The sequence below is a fragment of the Centropristis striata genome, chromosome 11, assembly GCF_030273125.1.
Source record: "Centropristis striata isolate RG_2023a ecotype Rhode Island chromosome 11, C.striata_1.0, whole genome shotgun sequence".
Classification (NCBI taxonomy): domain Eukaryota; kingdom Metazoa; phylum Chordata; class Actinopteri; order Perciformes; family Serranidae; genus Centropristis; species Centropristis striata.
In genome coordinates, this window is record NC_081527.1 from 18,702,445 (window position 1) to 18,714,960 (window position 12,516).

The 12,516-nt window shown below is 40.0% G+C and overlaps 1 protein-coding gene across 2 annotated transcripts in view; it reads right to left on the reverse strand.

The window, feature by feature from the left end:
* Positions 1-12,516, reverse strand: part of LOC131980612 (adenylate cyclase type 1-like) — a 40,757-nt gene that overhangs the window by 3,725 nt on the left and 24,516 nt on the right. Inside the window, exons 5-19 of one of the 2 annotated variants that reach the window (XM_059344870.1) lie at positions 11,858-11,985; positions 10,778-10,936; positions 10,121-10,262; positions 8,707-8,862; positions 4,651-4,848; positions 4,465-4,562; positions 4,265-4,349; positions 3,556-3,645; positions 2,566-2,828; positions 1,699-1,825; positions 1,156-1,272; positions 872-1,018; positions 675-773; positions 449-563; positions 216-340 (exon numbers count right to left, since the gene is read on the reverse strand). In XM_059344870.1, the coding sequence (XP_059200853.1) occupies positions 216-340; positions 449-563; positions 675-773; positions 872-1,018; positions 1,156-1,272; positions 1,699-1,825; positions 2,566-2,828; positions 3,556-3,645; positions 4,265-4,349; positions 4,465-4,562; positions 4,651-4,848; positions 8,707-8,862; positions 10,121-10,262; positions 10,778-10,936; positions 11,858-11,985 (2,049 nt within the window). Of the gene's footprint in view, positions 1-215; positions 341-448; positions 564-674; positions 774-871; positions 1,019-1,110; positions 1,273-1,698; positions 1,826-2,565; positions 2,829-3,555; positions 3,646-4,264; positions 4,350-4,464; positions 4,563-4,650; positions 4,849-8,706; positions 8,863-10,120; positions 10,263-10,777; positions 10,937-11,857; positions 11,986-12,516 lie in introns of both variants that reach the window. The other variant, XM_059344869.1, reaches the window with a different exon arrangement.

The window sequence follows — 12,516 nt, forward strand, 5'->3', positions numbered from 1 at the left end:
ATCCTCTCATCCAAATATGGTTTCTCCTGTCATAAAAAGAAAGGCAACCCGATTTGAAACCGCAGCCCAGGAATGAATGAGAGATGTCATGGTGGCTACTTCTACTTTTTAAATACAGTCCATGATTTTCCCCATGAGCATTGTGTGCAAACTAAACTTCCCTTGTAATAACATGCCTTTTAGATAAATACTGCAATCTCAGGTATATTGGATACCTGTATCTTTCCTGGTACTCCAGTGCTGTCCATCCTGCTGGCCACATTGACTGTGTTCCCCCAGATGTCATACTGAGGTCGCCTTGCCCCAATCACTCCAGCAACCACTGGACCCACATTGATACCTGTGCAAACATAAAAACATGTCAGTCAAATGAAAGAATTCCAAAATAATGTTCACAGTGTGATTTATCATGTGATTGTGTCACAGTTTAATACAAGGGTAGACGTACCCACTCTCAACACAAACTCATTATATGACTGATAGTTGATTTCATCCAAAACATCAAACATCTCAATGGCGTAGTCGGCTATTGTGCTCAGATGGTCGTAAACAGATTTTTTGGCCTACAGAGCAGAAATAAACAATATAGTTAGTTTTTATGCATGAAATGATGCCTCAAGTACTACATCCATACACATGAGCAACACGTAACGAAACATAAAATCACATGTCACCTTAGTACCAATGGTGGGGACGAGGCCCACAGCTGCCATGTATGTACTGCCAATGGTTTTGATTTTCTCAATGTCTTTGTAGCACTCCTTATCCATGAGCTGCAAAACATACATTAAAATAAACACACAATGCAACACAATTCAAATCTCCCAGAGGTCAGGTATGTTCAAAGTTGAATAAAAAATCTGCATCCCACCTCATCAAAGTCAGCGATGATTTCATTCAGTAGTCTCAGGCACTCTACTCCCATGTTGTTGCCATCCAGCTCGATGTAGAAATCGTTGAAGTTTGGGATCGAGGCGAACAGGACACCGACTTGTGCGTAGGACTGATAGTATAGGTCCTAATGTAAAAAGAAAGAGTAGAGAATGACAGTATAAAATACGTCCTTTAATGTCTTTTGATTCATGTTTAATTTTTGGTCCGTTTATCTACCTGTTTGTCTGTTTGTCTGTCTGCCTGTCTATTAGCGTGGCTCACCATGTTCCTGGGGTTGGACAACAGGAAGTGTTGAGCCACGTGTGCGGGGAGAAGATTGAAGAGAATCCTCCTGTTGTCCAGCTTGACTTTCTCCATGCCATCTCTATCCTCTTCGGCCTGACAGTAACGTAACACACACAAAATATACAGATAGAGTCATGAGGAGCTTTTCCCACATTTTCACCACACGGGGGCAGTAAAAAACCTTACAAGCATTACAAAATGTACTGTAGCTGGACAGATGTGGGTATATTACAGACTAATGATGCTAGTTAAATGATTAGCTAGCTTAAAATTTTGCTTTTGCAATCCCACTATGCAAAAAAGTGTTGTTGTTTTTTTTACTTCTGGCGGCCAATAATAACAACTTGATTCTCGATTTTCAAAAGAACAGACAGCTGGTGGCCTATAAATACAAATCCTCAAGACATCCCCAAATATTTTAGTTGAAATGGCAGCATTTCTACATCACACTTCTATTAAAACATATGATAATGAGATTTAAGCCTCTAAACATCCACAATGACACACACACTTCCTGACCTGCACTGCCCATAGGAAGTCCAAGCGTAGTTTGAGGTCAAGTTGCCTGGAGTGGAGGGCCAGAGCACTGACAAAGAGCAACAGAGACAGGATGGGCTCATAGCCCCGGATGTGGAAGGACCCCCCACTGTGGAAAAGACCAACACACAAGTCAGCACTGGACTGGACCACACAGAAAACTACATGAGGGTTGAATGGACCCCCCACAGTGTCGAGAGGAATCAAGAGCATTTTTAAATAAATAATGATAAAAAGGATTTTTTAAGATATTAAATTAAGGAGAACGTAGAGATGAAATAGCTTAATTGTGCTTGAAATTTTAGACCTCACAATATTATATTACTTACTGAAGTGTAACTGCATCTAAATAAAATTAGCTTTTCTAAAGAGATCTTTATCTTAATAAGCTCAGCAAATTCAATGTAATCATTTTTCAGGGGCACATTTATGATCTGAGCTCAAATAAAATTGGCCGGGCCCCTCGGTGCAGGGCTGAAACAGCAAACGCTCCCATCATCCAGCCCACATTGTCCTTTCAGGCTTCTGATTTGGAACTAATGAGCACATGTGCTGCTTCAAAGGGTGGAAAATGAAAGAGTGTGTGGGCTACAGACAAGCAATGACTCCTCCACACACACACACACACATACATCCCAACACATGTACTGTAAATGTTCTTCCAAACTCCTGGCTATCTGTCACTTGTCTGGATCAAACAAACACAAAAACTGTTGTTTGACATTCACAGGCAATCATTGCCTCATGCAACTTCAGCAAATGACAGAAAAGGGGGGAAAAGTGCAAAAAAGCAGTGTTTGGCATAATTGTGTGCGCCTTTGTGGTCATGTTGTGCTGTGAACCTCTCACCCTTCAGTCTTGCGAAAGCCGCTGAGTTCCAGCACAGTGACATACAGCACCCCCAGAAGGAGCATTAGCACCATCTTTGGCAGCCAGGAGACCCGCAGGAAAAGTGCCAGGGTAAGTGTGCCCACCACACAGGACAGGAAGGCGTAGCGGGCACCGTCACAAGGCAGCTCCGCCATGGTGTGGTTGGCCCCGCTGTCCAAATCAATGATGATGATGGAGCTGTTGGTGTTGGCACTACCCCACAACCAGGGCATGCAGCCCACCTGACAGAGGTAAACAACAAGATACATGTGCATCCAGGTGATGAAGTGGAGAGTAATTCGATGGCAACCGACTCTCACAGTCTAAGCTTTTGGTTCCCTACTTTACAGCACCATAATATAAAGCAGTGATTCCCAACCAGGGGTGCATGTACCCCCGGGGGCACAAGAAAGTATTGTAAAGTAGCTCAATTATAAATGATGATTAAAAGAATATATTCTCATATTAGGTTAGCTGTAACACCTACATACAAGATTTTACAGTTATGTAAGAGTGCATCAAAACCAGCTGGCAGGCGAGTACAAAAGTTTAAACAGGGAAAGCTAAAGCAGTAGTAGAAAGTAACTAAGTACATTTACTCAAGTACTGTACTTAAATATCATTTTGAGGTACTTGTGCTCTACTTCAGTATTTCTATTAAACCAATCTAAATACAGACAGTTATAGTCTATGTAAAGAAAGAACAATATCCACTTCATATAGGCCTAATAAATAGTGTTTTGCATTGGAACATTGATTGCGAATCAATAAAAGTGTATGTGAGTTTAACTGACAGTTACCTCAAACACAAAAAATACATGGGAAACCACTGATATAACAAACAACTGATACAATATCTTAAAACTGTAGTAATAAATCAGAGTATATGTTTACTTCAACCAAAAGGGAACTATAATTACAGCCCCAAACACAGCAATATATTTGGTGGATGACATTTCTACCACTTACCACACAGGCCTGGGCCACAGCGTAGATTAAGAGCACTATGAGAATACAGAGAGCAGTGCGAATCTGAATGGTCAGGCACCCTGGAAAACACTGCGAGGCAAAAATATAGGAAAGTGAGATGACGGAGACCAACATGAAGAAGAACTTTAAATAATATTATACATACATAATACCATATATGTAAATATATAGCAAGACTACAAAGGGACAAGGTGCATTAGTGGCTGTAAGAATATTCTACAGAAAAAGTCTTGAAATCAAACAGATAAAAGCTGATTGTGATAGCATGAGGTGAGTTAGGTGAGTAAAGATCAGAAAGAGGAAAGAGAGGGAGAACATGAACATGTAAAAGCCTCAAAGTTTAAAAAAAAACTTTCAAACTGATGTGGTCAGGAGCGTTGAGGACGATTATCAACCTCAACAAAAGCTGAAATTAATAGACCAGCCATCTGAGTTTAAATACAGCACAGGGGCTTAGAGAGTAATTTTGAAGCCAATGAATACTGAATCGTTATTACAAGGCTGTATAAAATAGATTTACATATTTCTCTTTAGTCAGCAGAAAGAGAGAAGAATCACAGCAGAGAAAAATTAAAAGGAAGAAACTTGCCAGCTCTGTTGGGCACCAGATCAGAGAGAAGAAGTTATCGTGTGAGTAAAAAGTGAATAAGGAAAAGAAGACTAGAAGGATAAGTGAGCAGCTGTTTACCTGTACTCTAGTGATATGCAGGTACATGATACAAGCTACTAGGAAACAGATGCAGAAGACGAGAAGGACAAGTACCACTGTGCCCCTGAGTGGGAAAAAAAGGAGAGAAGAAGATGGCGGTGTTAGTTAAAAAGATCAAGTAACTCAGAGATAAATGGAAACATAATAGAGAGGAGAACAGCAGAATCTGCCGTACATACTGTGGTATGATGAGAAGATAGACAAGGCCGAACAAGGCAGCTAGGATCAGAGAGAGGACCACTGCGCTGGTGAAGTACTCATCAGGAACCTGGTGGTACTGTGTAATGCAGGAGACCAGATAAGAGTGAGTAACAAAATATCACATGATGTCCCACTGTGCAGCTTCAGTGTCTAAAGTCCCTCACCCTCTGCTCGCGCTCAGAGCACTTATACATGAGTGTGAGGAAGTTGAGGTCCGCTGTGTCTGACTCGGTCTGGCGGGCCTCGATCAGCCGACCGATGTAGCGGTTGACCCGGGTTCTGGGGCTGCTTTGGATCACAGTAGCCTGGTTTGTGTTGGAACGATTCCTCAGCTTCTGTGGAGCTGTCCGCATTGCCCTCCGCTGGTGGAGATAAAAGAAAAATCTTCACTGAGAATGTCGAACTTGAAAAACAACAGTGTGATAAATAGGCTGCAATGCAGCGCCATCTATTCTCTGCACTACTGGAGTATTATCATATTAGGAACAAGGGTGAATAAGAGTCAACAATAAACACGGGCAGCTGATTATACTTTCAAATTAGGACATTGCCTTCACACTTAACTTCATTACTGAATGCACCCCGCTGTGTCTAAGTGTCTTCAGCAGCCAAAGTGAGCCGCTTTGCAAAACATTGGGCATTGGAGCAAAGCCAGAGAGTTAACATGGCAGAGTGGAAGTTTATGTGTGTGTGTAGGTGTGTGTGTGCGTAAGTGAGCATGCTAGATTAATTGTGTAGCTCAGTGGCACAGTAGGGGAGCAAAGGGTGAGCAAGGATCACCAGACTGTTCATGAGTTCATGACATGACATGAATGTGTACAGCTCACTGACTTCCTTGATTTCCTTTTTTTTCTATCCTTCCCTGCTTCTGTTTATTCTTCCCTGGTTCCTGCTTTTTCTCCATCTATTCCTCATGATTTCCTTCCTTCCTTCCAAGCTTCCTTTCTCCTCCACTTCCATGTGTTCTTCCTTGCTTTATCTCCATGTTTCTGTATATTCCTACTTCCTTCATTCTTACCCTTCCTGTTCTAATCTATTTTTCCTGACTTATTTCTTTCCCTCCCTGTATCAGTGTATTTTTTCTTCCTTCCTATCTTCCTATATAGCCTTCCTTCCTTCCTTCCTTCCTTCCTGCTTCGTCCTAATTTACATCTTTCCTTCCCAACTTTCTTACATTCTTCCTGGCTTGCTCCTTTCCCTCTGTTTGTTCATCTATTTCTACTCACTTGTTGCTTTCCTTCCCTGCTTCAAAATGTTTTCTTCCTTTCTTCCTTCCTTGCAAATATTTTCTTCCTGATTTCCCTATATTCTTACTCGCTACCTATCCCACTTCAATATATATCCCTTCTTCCATCAATATTTCCTTCCTTCCTTCCTTCCTTCCTTACCTGCATGTAAATATTCCTCCTTATTTACATCTTTCCTTCCCAACTCTCCAACATTCATCCTTACTTCCTCCTTTCCCTCTGTTTGTTAATCAATTTTTATTTACTTGTTGCTTTCCTTACCTGCTTTAAAATACTTCCTTCCTTCCTTCCATCCTTCCTTCCTTCCTTCCTTCCTTCCCAACTTCCCTATATTCTTACTTGCTACCCATCCCACTTCCATATATATTCCTTCCTCCATCCATCTTTCCTTCCTTCCTTCCTTCCTTCCTGCGCTGTTTCCATACAGTACAGTACTTCCTTCCCTGCTTCTGAATATTTCCTTACTTACATCTTTCTTCTCCAACTTTCACATATCCTCACTTACTAACCGTCCCTCTCCCATACATAAGATAAATAGAAGTACTATTCATATTCTTCCTTACTCCCTCTTTTCTTTTCTGCTTCCATGTATATTTTTCATACTTCCTTATTACCTTCCCTACTGTCTTTCCATCCCCTACTTCTATTTTTCTTTTTTCCCTACTTTCTCCCCTGCCTCTTTATATTCTTCCTTCTGTCATTCCTTCCCTGTCCTGCATGTTCATCCTTACTCCCTCCTTTTCTTTAGTTTCTGTCTATATTTCCCTTCTCTCTTCTTTCCTTCTCTGCTTTTGTCTACCTTCATGCTTTTCTTTCTTGATTTTGTCAATTCATCCTTACTTCCTTCTTCACTTCCCTGCTTCATCATCATGCTTCTTTCCCTGTTTCTGTTTATTCATCCCTCCTTCCAGTTAGTCTTTCTTCTTTCTTTATCTCTCCATTTCCATCCCTTATATCTCGGTACCCCCCCTTTATGCTCTCATTTTGTTATTCATGAGGCAGCAGCACAGTGACCTGCACAAGCTGACTTCTCCTTATATTCCATATTGTGCTCAATGTAGCACAGGACACATCATGCAGCCATGTCTACTGCACCAAAAAACCTATTCATTCATCCCCCGTCCTGCATATAGCTCCCCTCCGTGCCTTGAATGCATATGTTATTTCACATATGGTCTGAATGCGGAATTACCATTCAGTGGGAGGTGCATGTGTGGCTAAACCTGTCACCACTTTTCCATTTGTCTTTCATTTATACTAATCCGCCTTCTGTCTTCAGTGTGAGGATGTTGTCATTACTGATCATGTAGATCTAAGAGGGGACACTATCATGGAGTGTGAGGTAAAAAAAATACAGCCAGTAACCTTATAAAATATGAAGCTCGTTACTTTCATGGTAAATATTTTAAACACAAATCTGCACTAATATACTTGCTACACGCCCTTACCATCCTTAATTTTAGCAAGAACTCTAAAATAATTAACTTTATGGGAACTATTTATCTGGGAAGTGAGTTGCCACAATGAGAAAAATATATACAACAAAATATTTGCATGCACACACACACACACACACACACACACACGCACAAACACCTGAAAATCTGGATTAAAACAGCTGGTGTAAGAACTGTACAGCTGCCAGGCCACAGGATTTTTTTTCAGGCACACAAGGTCAAGTAAGCTCTTTGACATTTGGCCAGATTGCCTGTATCACTGACGGTATACGCAAGGGGACATGGTACGTAGGTCTCTGACAGGAGCAACATGCTGAGGTCATTATAGCTGAAAGGATCATCCCATGGCATCCTGGGAAAGCCATTTATACATTTATTTACTGACTGAGATGTAGGCAAAAGATCAAGTTTGAGGAGCCTTTTGAATGACCTGGTTTGCCAGTTCAGCTCATTCATTAACTTCCAGGATAGTGATGTCTACATTGCATGAAGTGGAATATTGGGTGTCATGATTTACAACGAGTGTGATGATTTTTTGGCATCACTTCTAAGAGTCAATTCAGTGCCTAGATTATTTTCATTATCGCTTAATCTGCCAATTATTTTCTTCAATATAATTAATCTCTAATATGTGGTCATCAAATTTTCCTAAAGCACAAGGTGACACTAAAAACTACTTGCCTTGTCGAACTGACAGTCCGAATGTCAAATATATGCAGTTAAAGTGATAGTTCAGTGAGGCACTTATCCATCGTCAGCATATTATCTACAGTCGATTGTAGTTTGCACGGCACAGATTTAAAAAAGCGCACAGGAATACCAACCCAGAGGCTAAGTAATGTTCTGGTGTGGACAGGGGCATCGTTTTCTCTCAATAGACTTATAATTTATTGTTTCAATTCTGAGTCTACAGCAGCACAAAAATACACAGAAGAACTGCTGTGCTACAAATATCACTGCAGGACTGCAATGTGCAATGTTCAATGAGGTGACAAAGAACATTTGTGTTACAGTGTTGGATACGGGAACATCTCTTGCACACGCTCATATCTACTGTATGTCTAAGAGTTCACATTAAGAAAGCCACTAAACCATAAAGGAATCCACAAACACACATTGCTGCTCCTGCAATGTTTGCCCCTTGGATAATCCACAACAGAACAATGTCCTGTAGAGCTTAAGCTGACATGAAGTAAGACTTTTGTTTAATTATTATTAGATTCCCAGGGTATTAAATAAATAAAAATGTTTAAAAGAAAGAAGAATAGTTTTAATTACTTTACAGTTTTACAGAAAGGATGATAAAGACAGCAAAGGTTGTTGCTTGAATGAGGAGATCAGGCAACATTTAGGAACACTTAGAAATCCAGTCAAGTCAAACAATCATTTAACAAATATCTTTCACTATTGTAGAAACTCTAGACATTCAGATTGTGTGTCTTTTTTTGTCTCTATTCACGTAAATCACAGCACGAACAAACACAGAAACGTCAACACAGACACTGAGAGTTTATACCTTATCACCGTCCTCGCAGTTCATGACATTGGAGAAGGGAATCTCAGCCTTGAACATCTTCCTGCAGTGCATAAGCTGCACTAGTAAGTAGCACACAGTTTTGAACTTCATCTTTTTGGCGGGCTTTATATCCGAAAGAATCAATCCTGGGAATATCTGTCACCAGATAAGAAACGGGAACAAGGATTTAGTCATGATACCCCACACAGTAATATATATTATGTAAGGGTCTATAAATCATGCACAGGCACTGGAAAGTACGCACACATGCTCGTGCACACACATGCATGCAATCATTATTATCAGGCTCAGAAATTTCACCATAAAATGATGAAAATAAGGTAGGTCAATCCCTTTGGTGATTTTAATAGTTTTAGGACTTTGCTGCCTTCATTTCTCTTTTATAAAGCTATTATAGAAAGAGTGATAAAGATGCAACATAAAATGTCCTTTCTAGTTAGAAATACATGTTTTATTTTTTTACATAACATTGGAAGTGTGTCCCTCAGCAGGAGTAACTAAGGCACAATACTGTAGGAGAACGAGAGGCAGCCTATGCAACACAGCTTAGTCAGGACACATATTTTTCTGAGCCGTGTCTTTGATGAAGCCTAACCATCAGCTCTATTAAGAGGATTTGCAAAGTCTACCACATATCAAAGAAAAATACACGCAACTGGGAAGCTACAGGTTCATATAAGGACCCGTGTAACCTATGTGCAAGCCTTACATTGCATAACGTGAAACCTGCTGCAAGAAAAAATGAGGTGAGGAGAGGAGAGGAGAGGAGAGGAGAGGAGAGGAGAGGAGAGGAGAGGAGAGGAGAGGAGAGGAGAGGAGAGGAGAGGAGATATACAGAACCAAGACTGAAATTCCCTCTCCAGCTGTTTGTGGCACATCTGTTGAAGATGCACATGTTTATGTGTATGCACTGAAACTCACACACACATATTTCTCTGTAAATTTGTAGGACTGTGCAGATTTGAGATGATAGATGCCACAGGCTTTATAGCCCCCAGTCCAATCCATTACAGGCTGGAAGTGAGATCAGCTCAACAACAAATGTGTGAGAGCTCCATCATACGAGGCTGGACGTGTTAGTCAATATTATATCTCTATTTGAAGAGTGTTATTGTAGATAATGGTATAGAGGTGAAGACGGGTCAAGCTAAGTTTTAACCTAGCCTACTCTGACTTATCGCATAAGTCCATTAAAACTGATTAACATCCGTCCTGCAGAAGCTTTGCTAATGTGTCCACACTGTCTAGGAAATAAAAGGGTCAACTAAGGCCACCGTCTTATAGAGGCTGTAATCTCAAGATATAAACGATGCTACTATCTTAATCATTTTCATCAGCTAAAAGTTAAATAAACAGTATATACATGTGTCAGCAAAGAGTTACAATACGATACCTTCCGTCGGTGAGATGGCACTATAAAGAAGGTTTCAATTTCATGTTTTTGGAGGAAGGCGTTTCTTTCGTGACCGTTTCCAGGCTCCACCTCATAATCCCCATTTAGGCACTCCAACGTAGATCTGGTGATGTGGACTTTCCTGGGGAACACAGGCAGAGATGGGACAGGATAATACACTACACAGCTGCTCTGATATGCACTGCAGATACAGCAGATAGGTGTGATATGAGTCGGTCAAAATAAGTCCATTTAAAGGATCCCGTTTTTAAAAGGTGAGATATGTGTCTTTTTTAATTATAAATCTGGTCTTGGTGCTATATAAAAACTATGAAAGTAAGAAAATACTCAATCTACAGAGAAATAGACACTGGGGCTTAAAGAGACAGAAGGTGAATACAGGTAGATTCAGTCAGACACTGTTTGTTTTTTAACATTAAGGCATGTAAAAATGTTTAGCAGAGACCCAAAATACAAGTTTGACCCTTAGCATTATAATATGTCCCCCTTTAAAACATTTACAAGTATTTTAAAAGCACAGGCATTAGGACAGAATATTGATTTAAAAATATAAAGGACAACATGAGAACTATTCACACCTCGCTTAGTGTGCATAGCTGTTGAGGCAGGTATTCATGTAAAATGTCCAGTACTGACCCAGGTAATCCTCCAGCCTCCATCACATTGGCTAGGGTCACATCATTGGACCACACATCATATTGCCATTTTCTGAGACCCAGCACTCCACACAGCACCCGACCTGTATGCAAGCCCACGCGCATGTTTAGGTTGACCTCCGTGGCCTCCGCTACTGACCTGCAGGGGCAGAACATCAGGCGTGTTGTACTGAAGTTGTAAGGTCTTATCTATATTTAGCCAATGCATTACTGTACACAAGCCCTGTATGTCATTGACTATACATATGTCTTTATACATAATATTGAGAGATTCTCAAGCAGACCAAGATCCAACCTTGCATGTCTTACAGGTGATCCATCATCAGAATATTAACTATTAAAAGAAATCTTTATGTATAATAATTGAGGTCATATACAGGTGAATAATATGAATGCAGTCTTTGTAAAATGATGAGGCAATCTGATAAGAAGTGGACCTGGAACAAACACTTTACAAAAATGCTCGACCAAAATAGACTAAAGAACCAAAAAAAAAGACTGCAGAGTTGAGCATTTCTCTTTAATTAGTCTTGAGGAAAAAGTGTAATCTTAATTAACAGGCTTCCAGTCAAGTCATGAAAGTTTCTGATTTAATCTTCTGATGCATCTCAATCTCTCACTCCTATTTTCTTTTTGGGGTCCTTTTTTCCACCACTTCCAAACCATGCAGGGTATGCGAGGAAAACAAGCTCTTTCAAGCTCAATAAAATAGCTTATTTTCTTCCTCCATGAAAGCCCTTTTTCTCTCAGCCAAATGTAGTTCTGCTCACTCAGATGTTCAGTGTTAGAATTCAGTCACAGCACACATGGCTAATCAGGCTGCAGTTTGCTCGACTTGAGGGAAATCTCTCAACATGGACTCAGTTAAACAGTGTGTTTAGAATAGAATACACATCAAGGGGAAGCTTCTTCTTTTTTTAAAGCTTTTACTGCACCCATTTAGAAACCAAATGGATGGGCAGCTAAAAAATACATTTTTTGTTTGCACTGTTAGAATAATACTATTATAAATAGATGTAATGCTGCTAAATAAAAGACTGAAAAGAATATTAACACTCACGTTATGGTGTCAATCATGTCCAGACCCATCTCTACACAGCAGTGGGCGTGGTCGGTCTTGGGTTGGGTCAGTCCGGACACACAGTAGTAACAATCTCCCAGGATCTTAATCCTGCGACAGTGGTTCTCCTGCCAATTAAAAAACAGATTGTGATTACATAATCAGGCACATCATCTTTACCTCCAAATTTCAGCAGGTCAAAAATGAACCTTTGATCATCATGGTAAGCTCATAGTATTCAAGAAAAAACATTATAGAAATGCTTGTTAAATCTCCAAGAGTACCAAAAGGCTTCATTCTTTCAGTTAAATCAAAGTTGCATCAGCGGTGTTCAAGTTTAAAATTCTGACATTTAATTATAGTTTATCCATTACACTCATCCATATCCATCAGTGTAATTTATAAGCATTGCTTCAAGCTATCCACTGCTGCAAGTTCCAAGGTCGATTGAGTTTATGTTGCAGGAGTTATGGTGTTTCAAAATTACCTCATTTATTATTTTATTTTAAACTGGAACATCATCATAATAACACTCGAATGTGTGTAACAACTAGTGATGTAAGGCTTTTAAGATCAAGATCTTTATTTTTCATAAGCATTGTAAACTGCATAATTATTTTTTGTCCAGTTGCCAAAACCTGAACTTTCCACTTTGCCTT